At 43.8% G+C, this 15,732-nt stretch overlaps 1 protein-coding gene across 1 annotated transcript in view; it reads right to left on the bottom strand.

Moving 5' to 3' along the window:
* Positions 1-1,118: 1,118 nt before the first annotated feature.
* The window catches only part of FAM216A (family with sequence similarity 216 member A), a 199,292-nt gene continuing 184,678 nt past the window's right edge, over positions 1,119-15,732 (bottom strand). Inside the window, exon 8 of the mRNA XM_078666130.1 lies at positions 1,119-1,388. Within this exon, the coding sequence (XP_078522256.1) occupies positions 1,273-1,388 (116 nt within the window). The 3' untranslated portion in view covers positions 1,119-1,272. The remainder of the gene's footprint in view (positions 1,389-15,732) is intronic.

Genomic DNA, 15,732 nt, shown 5'->3' on the forward strand with positions numbered 1-15,732 from the left:
CAGGTGACCCAGATTTAACTTTGACGACCAGCTTGTCAAACTCCTCCTCCGATAGATCAGGGAGTGTGGATAGGGCCAGGTTAGCACTAGGACTGGAGCTCTGATCCTCCATTGTCAGACTAGTACTAGGAAAAGAGCGATATATTTTAGACACTTTTTCCATGAAGAAGACCGCAAGATCTTCACAATGTGAGAGAGAGCAGATCTCAGCCATAGGTATTCTGTTGGCTGTAAGATCTTTTAACACTTTGAAGATCAACTTCGTGGGATTAGAGCTACTATTAAATTCATGAGAATAGTAGGCTGCCCGTGCCCTACAGATAGCTCTATGATAGCTCTTAACTTTTGCTAAATAACAAGCTTTTTTCCCAGCCTCATAAGACTTGCGCCAGACTCTTTCTGCTTGCTTACATGTAGTATATCATCAAATTTGATTAACAGCACACGGGAATTGTCTAGAGCTCTGTCTGATTCACAAACTGGATTCAGTCAAGGATTCAGTACAAATGAATAAAGATTAAGGTTGTATCTAAAAGGGGAAGACAGTTCCTGGCATTTTTGTAAATGTAAGCAATTTTTTGCAAATTTAAGGACCTGCTGAAATCGGCAATACGAAATATGTTTGTGCCTACAGCCCTGCTTGAAGCTGCGTTTATGCTTTACATCAAAATAGTGCTAGAGATAGTGCTGCCTGTATGTAGGAATGGAAAGAGACTTTGATGTTAACAAAGCATATTTGCCCGCTTGCTCCAAATTCAGGTGCATTATCAGTGCAACCAAAGACGTTCTCATGCCTGATGGCCTCCATTAACAAATGAGGATACTACATGACTTTATTGTTAATTGTAATGGAAGGAAAGTTGTTTATGGCATGGGGTCAAATATGGATTTAAGGTGAGTCATTCCCTTTTAAAAGAACTAGCTGTCGTTTTATTAGACTGACAAGAAGAGTGTCTGTATGTATCATAATGATTTCACGACGAATGTTGATTGATGATTGACTGTATGGATGAATTTTCCAAATAAAACTATGACAAAGAAAACCTGCATTTGAACATCTAAACTTCTGCATAAATAATTGCCACGATTGTAATAGAACACATTAACCTTTTCACGTGTTAAAGATCCGTACACATAAGCTTCACATACATTTTATTTCAAAGCATAGAATTGATCAATAATTTGAATAGCCAATCCTCGAAAACATCTGAGTCTGGATTAAAAGCAGCAGATTGTGGGACCATGTGTTCAGCAGCCATGTCCTCTTGGCTCTCAGTGACTGCAAAGGTCTTTTTCATCCTGTATTGAAATGGAGTCAACAGATCCGATGGTTGAATCGTTTTCTTCGTTCTCTTGAATTATACGGGATTCTCGTTTCTCTGAATAACCTATGATAAATGAGCAACAGTTTGGTTAGCTTAGGGAAAATGCTTTACTGTAGTCAATGTCTCAATATAAGAGAAAATGTTAAAAAAAAGAATGGTTCTGCATCTCTCTCAACGCTACAGCCAGGCCTCTTGTGTTTATTGAACACAGAGTGGGTTTCTCGGCAGCCCCTTTCAAACCACTGGCTAGCTTGTTCAGTCTCCTTCAGTAACTGGCATGAAACATAATCAATAACATCTTGAATCAGCCCACAGGCACATTTTAGTCTTGCTGTGATACTACTTGCCAGTATAATTCTACCTCCACTGAAATGCATGAGAGACTATTTTAAATCGGATAAGTACAGGGAATCATCACACAATTAAAACACATATTCATGAAGTCATGCTGTTCAAAGACAATTCTATAACAGGACCAGAGGCTTCAGTTTGTGCAATCTACGTTTGCTTTTACTTATCAGCAGCCAACAGGAATGACAAATAAAACATGATGACATAAAAAAGTACAATATCCATAGTTCTTAGAAGAAAAACTACAACTCCCAGGAGTCCATCACCCAATAACAATTCAATAGAGCACAAACATTGATCACCACTGTAGAACAGCTCGTTCGTGTTTCTTGCCATGAACTGCGCCCTCAGGGCAGCAGTGAGCATAGTGGACACTGGAAGGTCAAAATTACTATTCTAACTTCAGACCTAGAATATTTGGGGAAAGGGCAACTTTCCCCCAAATATTCCTAGAGGCTTATTTAGTATTCTAACTCCAGTTCTGGAATATTTGGGGAAAAGTTATAAAATCCCCCAGGATGTTTAGCAATGGTTGAAAAGTTTTCATTTTGAATGGCAGGAAGTGTTGCCCCGAGGGGGCGGCTCAGGGGAAACACAAGGAATACCCGTAGAACCGCCTCTTTCTTGCTGCTCAAAGGAGCCATGATAAGGGACTTTACTCTTTCCTATTAAAAGTAATGATTTACAATCGGCTGATTTAGTGGTATCTTTAGGACACAGAATTGCTCCGACTACTGTCGGCCATACTTGTCCCTTTTTCATCATTCGTCTGTCAGACTCGACATCATTATTTAAATATTGTGCCTTCACAGAACGTCTGTTGCAGTCAGTAGACCTGCCTGCAACCTCTTCCTCTTCCTCCTCCTTTTCACTTTGTCACAAGGGCGCCATGTTCTGGTGCACAGTTTCCTCTCACGCCAGAGGAGCGTCTTCTGCCGACGTTGCACGTCTCAATCGGATTCTGCCTCTTCAGCCTGGTCCTTCTGACCTGTCGAGGGTCTCCATCTACTCCTGCCCGTCACTTACAGTCCTTTCAAAAGACAACGCAAAAGTCTAACGCAAAAGAAGTTTGGCGGGCAGAGCGAACTATGTCTTCAGCTTTTAACCCCCTTTTCCATGGGGGAAAAAGTATGCTCATTTCAGCCCAATAGACTGTGTTCATTGAACCAGGAGATTCTTTGTCACTTTTCTTTATTGTTATAAGTGACAATGGTCCCTATCAAGGAAACAAAAAGGCATGCATACAGGAATGCAATCAGAGCTGGGTGGGTATGTGTCCAAATAGAAACAATGTATTTATTTAAACATTCAATGAACACAAAAAGCATATAATATAATGTAGTGAGCAAGAGGTGGCGGGGTTTGGAAATCACCAGATTTCCAGACCTCAGGAATATGTTTCCAAAACGACTTTCAGTGATACATTTTTTACATCAGTCAAAAAATGGTAAAAATCTTATGCTCCACATATAACATAAGCAAAAGGTTGGAGTCAAGATGTAGTTGTCAACGACGTTTCGATCCCCAACTGAGGTCGGGGGATCATCATCAGGGCAGAAAAATCTGAAGGTACAATCCTTCTTCTGTTTTCAAGAGTGCCACTTTTATGCCTTGCATTAGAATGTGGGAGGTGGAATCTCCCTGGCAATAGAAAAACACTTTCCCGGGGGCAATCCTGCCCACTTTGACTTCATTGTTATGTTATGTTATATTATGTTATCTAGTTTTATATAGCGCGCAGCTGCCTCAGCGAGGAGGCGTCCCGGCGCTGCCAGCATCGGGAGATCAGGGCTAAGAACCAGAGCAGGAAGGCGCATGAAACGAATAGAAGGACAAAAAAGACTAGGCAGAGGGAAAGAGAAAAGTTTTAATTGTTTTCTTAAAGTCCAAAAAGAGATCCATGCTACGGATCTGGTGAGGCAAAGAATTCCATAGCTTAGCTGCCAAGCAGCGAAAGGATCGACCCTCGGCCCAAAGGCGCTTCACACGGGGGACTCTAACTAGATGCTGCCCCAAAGAGCGCAGCTGGCGAGTGGGAACATACGGGGCTAGTAAGTTAGTTAGGAGGCTGAGCGAGGCAAGCTTCAAGATCTTGAAAGATAAGCAAAGAGCATTAAATTGGATTTGCTTGGCCATAGGTAGCCAATGTAGCCTCCGGATGGCGCCAGCAGAGGGGCAATTATGCTGAAGTTCCAACAAGCCTCTAGCGGCAGCATTTTGAACACGCTGCAATCACATTACCTCAGCCTGATTAGCCCCCAACAGGAGAGAACTAGCGTAGACTAGTCAGGACAAAACGGCTGATTGAACAATCAACTGACGCGTAGGTGGGTCAAAAAACTTCAAAAGAGGTCTAAATCCCAGAAGGAGGCCAAAACAAGTGGCAGCAACTTTTTTAGAATGATCTTGAAAACCACGGGTAGAATCCATCCATATCCCCAGATTCTTAACCACCGACTTAGGGGTGGGGGTATTACGAAGAGCGTTCGGCCACCATTGCTCACTCCACAAGCTCCTGTCCTTCCCCACCAACAATACCTCTGTTTTATTAGTGTTCAGCTGGAAGCAATTTATAGTCATCCACTCCGCAACGGAGGCCAGGCTGCTCCTAAACCTAGAAGAATCCTGTGTGGAACCATCCGAAAGGGCCACCACCAACTGCGTATCATCTGCATACGAGACCATGGTGAGGCCCATATTCCTGGCCACCGTTGCAAGAGGCTGAACATATAAATTAAACAATATGGGGCTCAGTGCAGAGCCCTGAGGCACCCCCTGACCAATGGAATGAGCCTGAGAAAGAAACGGGGGGCCGACACTTGGAAGGATCTCTCGGTCCGAAACCATCTGAACCATTCTAGTGCTAGGCCCACAACACCAGCTTCCTCCAGACGCTGTAGCAGAATCCCATGCAAAACCGTGTCAAATGCGGCACTCAGATCAAGCAAGATCAGAGCCGCCGTGTGACCGGAATCGAGCATGGTCCGCAGATGTTCTGTCACAGCCAGGAGAGCAATCTCTGTGATGTGACCAGGGCGGAAACCATTTTGAGAAGGATCCAAGATGTTATTGGTGTTCAGGAATCTCATTAGTATGTTATCAACATGAGCCCCTGCAATCTTAGCTACCCAAGGAAGGAGAGATATGGGCTGAAATGTTTCCAGTTTTGCTGGGTATAGCGAAGGTTTTTTAAGTATAGGAGATACCCTCGCCTGTTTCCACGTCACTGGGACCACAGCTGTAGAAAAAGAAGTGTTAACAACCTGGCACAAAATGGCTAGGAATAAAGAAAGTGAGTGCCTGAACTGGACAGGTTTTAAAGGATTGGCCGGAGAGCCAGATTTAACTTTCCTACTCAGCAGAGTAAACTCTTCCTGCGTAATACTGGGAATAGCTACCAAAGAGTGCAGTGACGGAGATCCACAAAGAGCAGTGGCTGGATTTGGACTAAGTTTTATTTCATTGGCATAATAGGCCACTTGAACAGTACAAATAGTTCTATGATAGTGTTTGATCGCGGCCAAATAGCATTTTTTTGCCACCGGGTCATATTCCTTTCTCCACACGCGCTCCAATTTCTTACACGCTTTCCGCAATGCAGTCAGCGAGTTGTACCATGGGCTAGCGTCCAAAGTGCGGCCTTTAAACCATTTACCTGGAATGAGAGAATTCAACACTTGGACAATCCAATTACAAAATGATCTATAGACCATATCTGCATCGTTGTGTAGTTCTGGGGGGCTGGCAGCAAGAAGCGCGTGGAAATCCTCCAGCCTCAGTTTACACCAAGGGCGTCTAAAAACGGGCAGTTGAGCAGCCTTATCAATGGGCTCGGAGGCAGGGAAGGACATAGATACCAACAAGTGGTCAGACCAACCTATGGGTTTAGGAGTCTCCACCGTAGCAGAAAGAATGTTCGAGAAGATGGGGTCTAACAGATGGCAGCTGAATGGGTAGAGCCGGGGACCAACTGATTTAATTGGCAAGCTGCCAAATCCGCAAGCAAACTGCAGATTTCTGTCTTGCACAAGACTGAAGTGAAAATTAAGATCACCCAGAATGCTGAAATTGGCTGTAAACATTGCAAGCGTGCAGGTAGACTCCAATAGGGCAGTTTTAAATTTCGTAGCGGGCCCTATTACCTGGGGTTTTGGTCCTAAACAAGCCCACAGTGCCTGGTCCAAGCAAATTTCCAACTTGCCAGAGCCTTTCTCCTCTGATCAGACCTCTGGGCACACTTCTGAGTTGTGTCTAGGAAACCTGTTCTGAAACAGGTTTTCCCCCATTGGTATTGGTGCCATCCTGACTACCTGGACAATGGAACTGGCAGGCCTAGGTGTGAGTTACATCTGCCTCCGTCATGGGATTCCCCTTTGAAGTTTGTACAGTCCCCAGGCCATCCTGACAGTAGGAGGTCACACTTCGTCCCACCAAAAGTCCTTTAGCTTCCTCTCCTGGGAGTCATTCACACCGCCTGGTAGAGGGCAATCAAGCTTCAAGTGTTAGCTGGGGATTGACTCGAGAAAGCCTACCAGAGGTTCAGGCAGAGAAATAGTGACTTTCTAAAGTCACTATTTCTGTAATTGTTAGACAAAGCACTCTGGCATTAAGTTTGGCTTTATTAACTATAACAACGATGTTTGAAGTACTTTTCTAGATATAGTGTCCAGGAAAATATTATGGGTAAGGAATCTAATTACTGCTTTAAACCCCACTAACAAAACAGGCAGACACTGGAGGATGACACTGGAGGGCGACTGGGAGTGTGATTAGTGGTCTGCTAAAACCACACAGTCTGCTGGACCTATGGAGAAACAGACGCCCAACCAAGCCGGAGGGTATGTTTATGTCTTCTGTGCATGGCTCTTTGTCTCAACTAGACTACTAGCTGAAAACCAAAGATGTTAATGGACATCCACAATCTGTCCATCATTTGGCAAAAACCCTTTCAGTTATTGCACCTGCACTGCTAAGCTAGTTTTGGCAGCTGGGAGTTGACCCCAATTCACATGGAGGGAACATCCCAATGCTCTAGCAGACTCTGTATTAAGCGATGAGCTTTAGCAGAAATCACTAGATACTTTAAGAATAATGTTGGTAAAGTTTACAGCATGTGTACTCTCCAAAAAGCCTTCAAGGCACTGGTGAGGGGAGTGTGTTTATGGAAACATGGGATTCTTAAAACAGTGCAGGTCCACCTAAAGAAACTGGAGCAAGAGATTGGGAATACACACCTCAAACTGGAACTCTCCCTGAAGCCCTCACTATTAGCTAGCTGTCATTCAACATACAAATCACAGAATACAATGAGATAGCTAAGCGTAAAGTTAGATACTTCTGTAAGCGAGCGACAGTTCGGTCTTATGGGGAAGGGGAGAGGCCCTGCAGATACAGAGCAGACTCACTCAAATCTCTACAGGCCAATACCAATATTGCTGCGATGGCCAGTCGTGCTATGAAACCCAGAGACCACTACTTCCATTAATTTTTGTTTACATTTATTTTATTATTTTTGTTTAAAGAAGCATGAACATGGGTAAGGGATCGATAGTGCAGGATCACCAAATCTATATCAACATCACCTGTGTTACATACGAAGGCAGCAGAAGAGCACAACTGTTCTCGCACATGAAAGTGCTACATGCAGCATTGAACAGTCATATGGTTGCAATCAGATGTCCAAAGGCATGGACGTTTCAATGCACAGGGAAAATTACTGAGCGCTTGTGGGTCCTTACTGCAGGGTTCGTGACATGTGGTGTCGGCATAGGCGGGAGTCTGTCTCAAAATAATTTACAAAAGAATACATCAAGGAGAAGAAAAAATAAGAAATGAGGCGGGGTGGAGGAACATCGGAACAAATCAGCCCAACTTGGATCTTCCCAGCCCTCTCCCATCTCCCCCAATCCCTAGCATAAAAAACTGTGTATATACTTCCCATCCTTAAGCCCACAATATCCTAATTAATATGAGGGGCTGCCATGGCGCTGACTCGTTAAGCTTTAGCGGAATGTTAGGTTAGGACTCCGAATCCAGTCTCGCTGTAGAATCTGGGCGGTCTGAGAGGTCATTTTGGAAGTCATGTAGTATTGAGTCCCAGTTGGCGGCTTTGGGGATCTTACATATTCTTAAAGTATCTTTGATGTGTAATGCAGTACACTCTGCTTGGGCCCACACTAGTAGCAACTGTTTTCAGGCCATCAGAGGGGAGGCTCAGGCAATTCCCAATGTCTTGGGATTAAACGCTTAGATAGCAAGAATCCCAAATCAAGTAAGGGGGCATCGCTGGCGCAGTGGCGACACCGCCCCAGGGTGTGCCTAACAAGGTTAGGGATAGTACTACTTGCATTCATAGCATTTTATTCCGACCTCTATGCTACCAAATCTCAAAAGGCAACTCACCAGATATTACAACATACAGAGAGCAATGACCTGGCATGGTTTAGTAGCTTGATGTTAGGATAGGATGCACAGCTCGTATGTGTAGCTTCATACAATCGGGTTCACCTAGGGTAGCGTGAATACCCCTAAACACGCCAGTAATCAAAACATGAGATGTGATTCCAGTGGAACACTAGGACCATCCCCTTGGGAACACCTTGATCTCCTCTTAAGAACAGAGGATTCCACAATGTTTAAATGCGTCAAGTTTTTCTTTTTATTGATCAAAAGTTCATTAGACGTTGAATCAAAACATATTAGTTTCATTCACATTTTCACTCATTGGAGAGCATGAGTGACACCTTGATTCATGAGACATCATTATAGTTCAAAATATCCAATGCATTTCGGGCTGTACTATGCGCCCTTCATCAGGGAATAATGCTGTAACAAAAAAATATTCCAAGTCACCACCTTCCATATAACATTACACAGTTCATTCAATTGAGCATCTGATGATTTTAAGGCGTGTATCTATTTGGTTATACAAAGCGAAACGTTCTTTAAACCAGAATCAAAAGGCCAGTTAACAAAAGGTAAATGACTCACATGTCTGTTGAGTGCTTTAGTAACTGCTCAACCGGTGTGGGCACACTCACGTTTGGACTTACCGAATATCAGGTTAGTTTATTCACCAAAACGCGGCAGCCATGCCACATTTCTTATCTTACGTTCACACAATCCATTACAATCCGCGTTTCTTTTTCTTTACAACAGCACTAATACACCGGTTGAGCAGTTACTAAAGCACTCAACAGACATGTGAGTCATTTACCTTTTGTTAACTGGCCTTTTGATTCTGGTTTAAAGAACGTTTCGCTTTGTATAACCAAATAGATACACGCCTTAAAATCATCAGATGCTCAATTGAATGAACTGTGTAATGTTATATGGAAGGTGGTGACTTGGAATATTTTTTTGTTACAGCATTATTCCCTGATGAAGGGCGCATAGTACAGCCCGAAATGCATTGGATATTTTGAACTATAATGATGTCTCATGAATCAAGGTGTCACTCATGCTCTCCAATGAGTGAAAATGTGAATGAAACTAATATGTTTTGATTCAACGTCTAATGAACTTTTGATCAATAAAAAGAAAAACTTGACGCATTTAAACATTGTGGAATCCTCTGTTCTTAAGAGGAGATCAAGGTGTTCCCAAGGGGATGGTCCTAGTGTTCCACTGGAATCACATCTCATGGTTTAGTAGCTGACATTGTGAGTTTCACAATGCAGCCCATCACCAATGAAGAGGTTATAGCAGTTATACATGTATTACCTGGCAGTAAGCTGTCTGGCATAGATGGAGTGCAAAGCGAATACTACAAATAATTTGCCTCCATACTAGCTTTGTTGTACTTGCACTATTTGAAGAGGTAAGCACAAAAAGCGCATCACCATCCCTCAATGAGAGAAAGTCTTCTGGTTACACTTCTAAAATCTGATAAACCGCTGACCTGTGTGAATCATAAAGGCCACTATCGCTCATCAGTACAAATACCAAAATATTGGCTAAAAGGATAGCAAATCAATTACTAAGATGGCTTCCCGGCCTTGTTCTACCTCTCCAATTAGGATTAATTCCTGCAAAGTCCAAATCTAATAATTTGCAAACACTGTTCGCACTTATTCACAAGCTGGACCCTGGCCTTGAACCCGTAGCTATCCTTCTGGACACAGGAATTTGACTCTTTGGAATGGGACTTCCCGTTCACTGTGCTCCAGAGAATTTGTATGCCACATTCTCTAATGGACTGGGCCCAGGTACTATATACCTATCCCCTGCATGGATTCGGGCTAACTGGATTGTCTCTGATCCTGTAACAACAAAGCGAGGCATAAGCAGGGTTGCCCCTCTCCCCATCAGGCTTGCCCTAGCGCTAGAACCCCCGGCATGTAGATTACGACAGCACTACTCCGATACTACCATGAAATACACTGATCATAAACTACTTGTATTGCTATACTCTAACAATATGGTGGTCTACGGGTGAAACCCTAGAGACAATATATCTTCTATCATTAGAGAATATATAAGGTTTGACTTTCAGTCTGACTTCAAATACATTGGAATAAGTACCTAGTATTCCCCCTTACTTCTAGCAACAATGAACAAATTCCCACTTGACCTGTATTTCTTTCTAAGTGCAGAGTCCATATCTCTGGTTCTGAATCCCCAAGAAAAATCCTTTTACTCCGTGTTAAACATAGTTTATTCTTGATTTCTTATTATTTATCTTTTCTTGATATCATCAAAGATTAAATAAAACTCAGATCCGTAATTGCTTTCACATAATTTGAACATGTTATTCCATAGGTTGCTTTGATGAAACATTATACATTGGGCACATTAAACACATTAGAAATTAAAAATTGAGGATCACCCCCACACAACATCCACTCGCTCTTACACACAACCAGAATCACCACCTATCATGCCCTCCGTACACACCAACCCAGCCACTCTTCACATACACAAAAACAAAATACAAAGGGAAAACAGATATGATTTTAGCTGTTGTAGTGTTGTGAGCTGGAGTCACTCCAAAAAATGGTCAACGAGTGTTTCGGTGTGGAAACTATTTTCATCCAGCCACCTTCTTCAGGACCACACTATCCTACATTTTGATTCAAGAGGTGGTCAGAGGGGCTTATGAACATAAAGAGCTACAGCATACATGTCTCGAAGTGAGGTAGCAAAATCCTCAAAATTCTTGTTACTGTTTAAAATCTTCAACTTCAAGAGACTAAAAGAGATTGTCAAACAAAAATGTCCACTCACTGTAGAACCTGTATGCTTCTGAGAAGTTCTCTTCAATATACAGAACGTCCTAGTTCTATGGAGGAGGAAACCTATATAGGCCCCTCCTGTGAATCGATCTGTGCAAATGCCAGCATCATGCTAAGGTTCTCACTGAATCTGCAGAGGTCTACTGACCAGTGTGGGATAGATGGGCACAATAGTGTTCGGAAGTGGATATTGATCCATTGCGGGCAGATGTTACGCTTACAGGCCGAGGGCCTCTCTTAAATGACTATCAATTCAGAACAGTCAGATAGGTCAGCCATCTCCGCAGGACATAATCTCAGTGGTGGATCATCTGGAGAAGATTATCCCCTGCCTGGTCTCTTAAGTGCTCAGAGTCATCCATGTTGTTTCTAGCAAATGTCATATCCAAGTTCTCCTGAAGATCCCAAACTGTATGTTGTGAATTGTTTACATATGTATGAAGATGTCTCAAGAAAAATCTAAGTTTCTGTCTGGACAGCTTCTTATTTTTTTTGTCTAACCCTTAAAACCAGTTATCACTCCCAACTCTGGTGAATGGGTACATTGGAGTCTTTCAGAGGCAGGTATTGATACTTCATCTTAGAGGCACATTCGGTCAAAGGTGACACGGTGTCAAAAATATTCTCTTTGGGGTCAAGTTTGCAGGATATCATGCATTTGGTGGAATGATCTTCAGAATTTACTTTTAAGTAATTCTAATTTAAGCTAATAGGTAACCCTGTTTTGATGATTATTCAACAGGATTATACCTGCATAATCTTAAACCTCTGGTCCTGTCACAGAATCAAGCAATATCTTGCATTTGTGAACTAGCATTTTCAATGTTATTAATGACAGACTAGGATTATCCCAACCTTGTATTGCTAATATGCTTAATGATTAATACAAAACTTTGACAGGGGAGCTTTGTCTCTGGGACCTAGCTCTGTTTAGGGCAATTGATGGGGATATGTCTATGGATCTCTGGAGGGCCAGGGTTTCCCAGGAGGCAGGAAACCTGTACCCCGGGGAGGTTTTCATTACCTTACAGGAGGCTTTGTAGACATTTGAGGTGGGACTGTGTCACTTCATCCATTATGCCAAGTTTGAGTGTTGCACAGGAGATCTGGGCTGGTTTCCCTGCAGCTCCTCAGTCCTCCTTGATGTTGAGAGCCTTGCTTCGGTGGGAAGAGGGGAGGCATCTTATCTCCTTATTTTGCAAAGCGATCCGAGGCGATATGGCTTATGCCGTATTCACTTCCCGTGGGGCCTGGGAACATGAGTCGGAGGAATCCACTGAGGATGCTGACTGGGCGCTTGCATGCAGGCTGGCAAGGAGGGTAACCTGCAATCATAGGTTTAAACTGCTCAATTTTAATTTCCTGCATCGCACTTATGTGACCCCTCGGCATCTGAACTGGATGGACTGTATAACTAGAGTGATGACTTGGCTTCAATGTACTCTTGTCACCTAGCTGTTTTATACATCCGGTGTTTAAGCTCAGTGAGGTATACAGTCTTTTTTTCAAATGTACTGTTTCGACTTCTGACTAGAAACTCTACTCTTCTTTGAGTGGAACCTTGCACTGCTTGGGTGTTTTTTGTTGCATAAAATCAATAAAAAGAGTTTTAAAAAAAATTATGAGGACAACATATTTTCAGACATGTTTTTTATTGACCTGCATTTCTAGCTCACAGATTATACTGACATTTTGCTAAGCAGGGCAAGTAATTGCTTAGTTTCATATGAATAAAACAGGAATAGATGGGATACTTGGCTGGTGAGGAAGTCTTGGCAGCAAGAAGATGCGGTTCTACAATGGGAATCAATGTTTAGGATCTTTTCTTTAATGCTGCACTTTGATGCACTCTTATAACGGGAGTTATAGTGATTCTTCTAAGAACTATGGATACTGTTGTTTTTTAATTATGGTCTTGTATTTTATTGTCATTCATTGTGGCTGCTGTTAAATAGCTGCAAAAAGAACAATTGATGGACTGAATGCAGAACAATGTCGTACATTCACCCCAATACAGAGATCTGGGTCTAAATCCATAATTTTTTTGCTCACCATGCCATTCCAAGTTTGAACCCAGCCATATGCAAATCAGTATTGACCCTGTGCCCAATGGGAACAGTCCAGCCCGAACTGCCAAGCTAGGTCCTCCCTGGGCTGGAAACAAGCATCGTAGGGCCGGTTTCAGGGTTTCGCCACTCTTCGGCCAGGATAGCTTGATTCCAGTGGCATGGAGGACACGGGAGCCACTCTGAGCATACCCTTCCCACTCGGGGTGACAAATGCAAAAAGAACAATTGATGGACTGAATACAGAACAATGTCGTACATTCATCCCAGTACAGAGATCTGGGCCTAAATCCATACTTTCGTTGCTCACCATGCCATTTCAAGTTTGAACCCAGCCATAGGCAAATCAGTCTTGACCCGTGCCCTGTGGGAACAGTCAGGCATGGACTGCCAAGCCAGGTCCTCCCTGGACTGGAAACAAGTATCCTAGGATCGGTTTCGGGGTTTCACCCCTCTTCAGCCAGGATAGCTTGACTCCAGTGGCATGGAGAGCACGGGATCCATGTCTGAGCATACACGTCTCACTCGGGGTGACAAATGCAAAAAGAACAATTACTGGACTGAATGCAGAACAATGTCGTTCATTCACCCCAGTATAGAGATCTGGGTCGGTCCTAGGATGCTTGTTTTCTGTCCAGGGAGTGCCTGGCCTGGCAGTACGGGCTGGACTGGTCCTATGAGGCACAGCGTCAAGACTGATTTGCATATGGCTGAGTTCAAACTGGAATGGCATGGTGAGCAGAAAAACGATGGATTTAGGGCCAAAATAATTACTCAAATGAATGAGCAGCATGAACCACATAACCAGATGCAGACCGATTGAGTTTTTTGTAACTTTATCAATGTTAATATTTTCAGTACATTTTCCAACAGCATTAAATATTAACAAAGGGATTACCCGTATTTATGTAACATGCAATGATGACACTCAAGAACACAGGGATACACTGAGTGGTATGCTCTCAGTTTAACAATCCTCAAAAGGCACCAGTTTCCGGATGTCAGATGATGAATCTGGCACTACCCCTTACCCCGTTCAAAGCCGAAGGTGCATGCAGCGCCACGTTGACTACAACTGAGGATTCAATTAAAGAAGAAGAAGGAGCTACCTGGGTGGTTAGGAATGTAGGTTGGCCAAGGAAGGTTGAGACAGCCTGGGAACAGCGCTGCCTGGTGGCGGAGGAGGGAAAAGATATGTGATAGTGACTGGCGTATTGTGGTTAAGGTGGATGTTACAATAAACGGGCCCCCTGGAATCCTGAGCTTCAATCATATGTCTTAAAAACCACCAATAATCCAAGACTTTCAAGACACACCCCAGGGGTCTAAACATCGCACTTGGGATGGCGGGTGGATATCAATAAGATACAATCTCCGTTTTCTCTCTGTTTCTCTCCGTTTTCTCTCTGCCTCAGTGCCATGAAGTAAACTGGGTGCCCTGGTGTGTGATTCCTATGTAGGCCTGCTAGATGCCTGGATTGCTTCCGCGCAGTCTCTTGCCCCTTAAAGGGCTCACAGGAACAAGGATCAGAGTCTCTGCTGCAGCTCACCTCACTAGGGTACCTGTCTGAGCTCACAGTACCTGGGTGCCGCTCCCTCCAGAGATTACTAGCCCCCTGCTGGCCCTCTTGCTTTTCTTCCATTGCCCCTTGGTCTTCGGGTTCCTAGAAGGACTCTGCGATGCAGCATTCATGGTCTCCTTTAGTTGCCAGGCTCCAGCGCCACAGTTGCCTCAGACTGGCTGGTTCCCCAATCTCCACTGTCCCAAATCTTGAAAAGCTGTGTTTCCCCTACCAGTGTGAATCCATCAAAAAAGTAGTCTATCAAGTTCCTGGAGAGCTGTGAAGAGACTCTCTCAACTGCACTTTCTCTAGAGAGCTTCACAACTGCTCATGTGACTCATCGTTCAGACATGCGCGCAGGCAAAGATCCAGATCAGCACTCTAGAACCTCAGCTCTCCTTCACGGCACTGCTGTAATGTCTGTCTCCACTACATTCTCAGGAGAGTCCAGGCACTAGAAATGAGGTGTGGGGAGCAGTCCTATCATCGCCCTCACTCCCTGTTCAGAGCCCCCCTCCTCCAGACTGCCCAGCCATCTCATCAAGTCAGATGACACCTCTCTCGGCCAGATATCATCAGTAGAAGTGGGAGTTCCACGTCCGCCGTGCTCGCCACCTAACCAGACTCAATGATTACTACATGGAGTGAGGTGGAAACCCTACATCCTTCGCCTACCTCGCAGCCAAAGCCTGGAACACCCTACCCACCCACCTCTGGCAATTTCCCACATTGCCCCAGTTCATGAAGGACCTCAAGACCTGGCTCTGCGGATAACCCCAGCACACTACGGAGCCGCCATGATACCCTCGCCGATGAGTAGTTGCGCTTTACCAACCCTGATTGGTTGATTGATCCCTCTCCGCATGCTAGAGTCCTCTGTTGAATCGTTCTGTGAATCGGCTCTGTCTACAATTACAAGATGAATGAGGACACTGTGCTCAGAGCCTGCACTTTAATTTTGCAATTCATTGTAATCTGGTAAATAAATAAATTAGTTCAAATAAAGTGAACCAAAACTACAACGCCCAGAATGCTTTAGGTTCTTAAAGGAAAGGACAAAAGTAGAAAGTGGTGCCAGTGTTAATATGGAGGTATCTGATGGTCTTATGCTTGGCCTTCCTTGCTTTTTGTGCTCTACTGTAGACTTACAATTAACTACAGAAGGCTAGAACGAGATGATCCAGCTACATTAAAG

The sequence above is a fragment of the Lissotriton helveticus genome, chromosome 11, assembly GCF_964261635.1.
Source record: "Lissotriton helveticus chromosome 11, aLisHel1.1, whole genome shotgun sequence".
NCBI classification, from domain to species: Eukaryota; Metazoa; Chordata; class Amphibia; order Caudata; family Salamandridae; genus Lissotriton; species Lissotriton helveticus.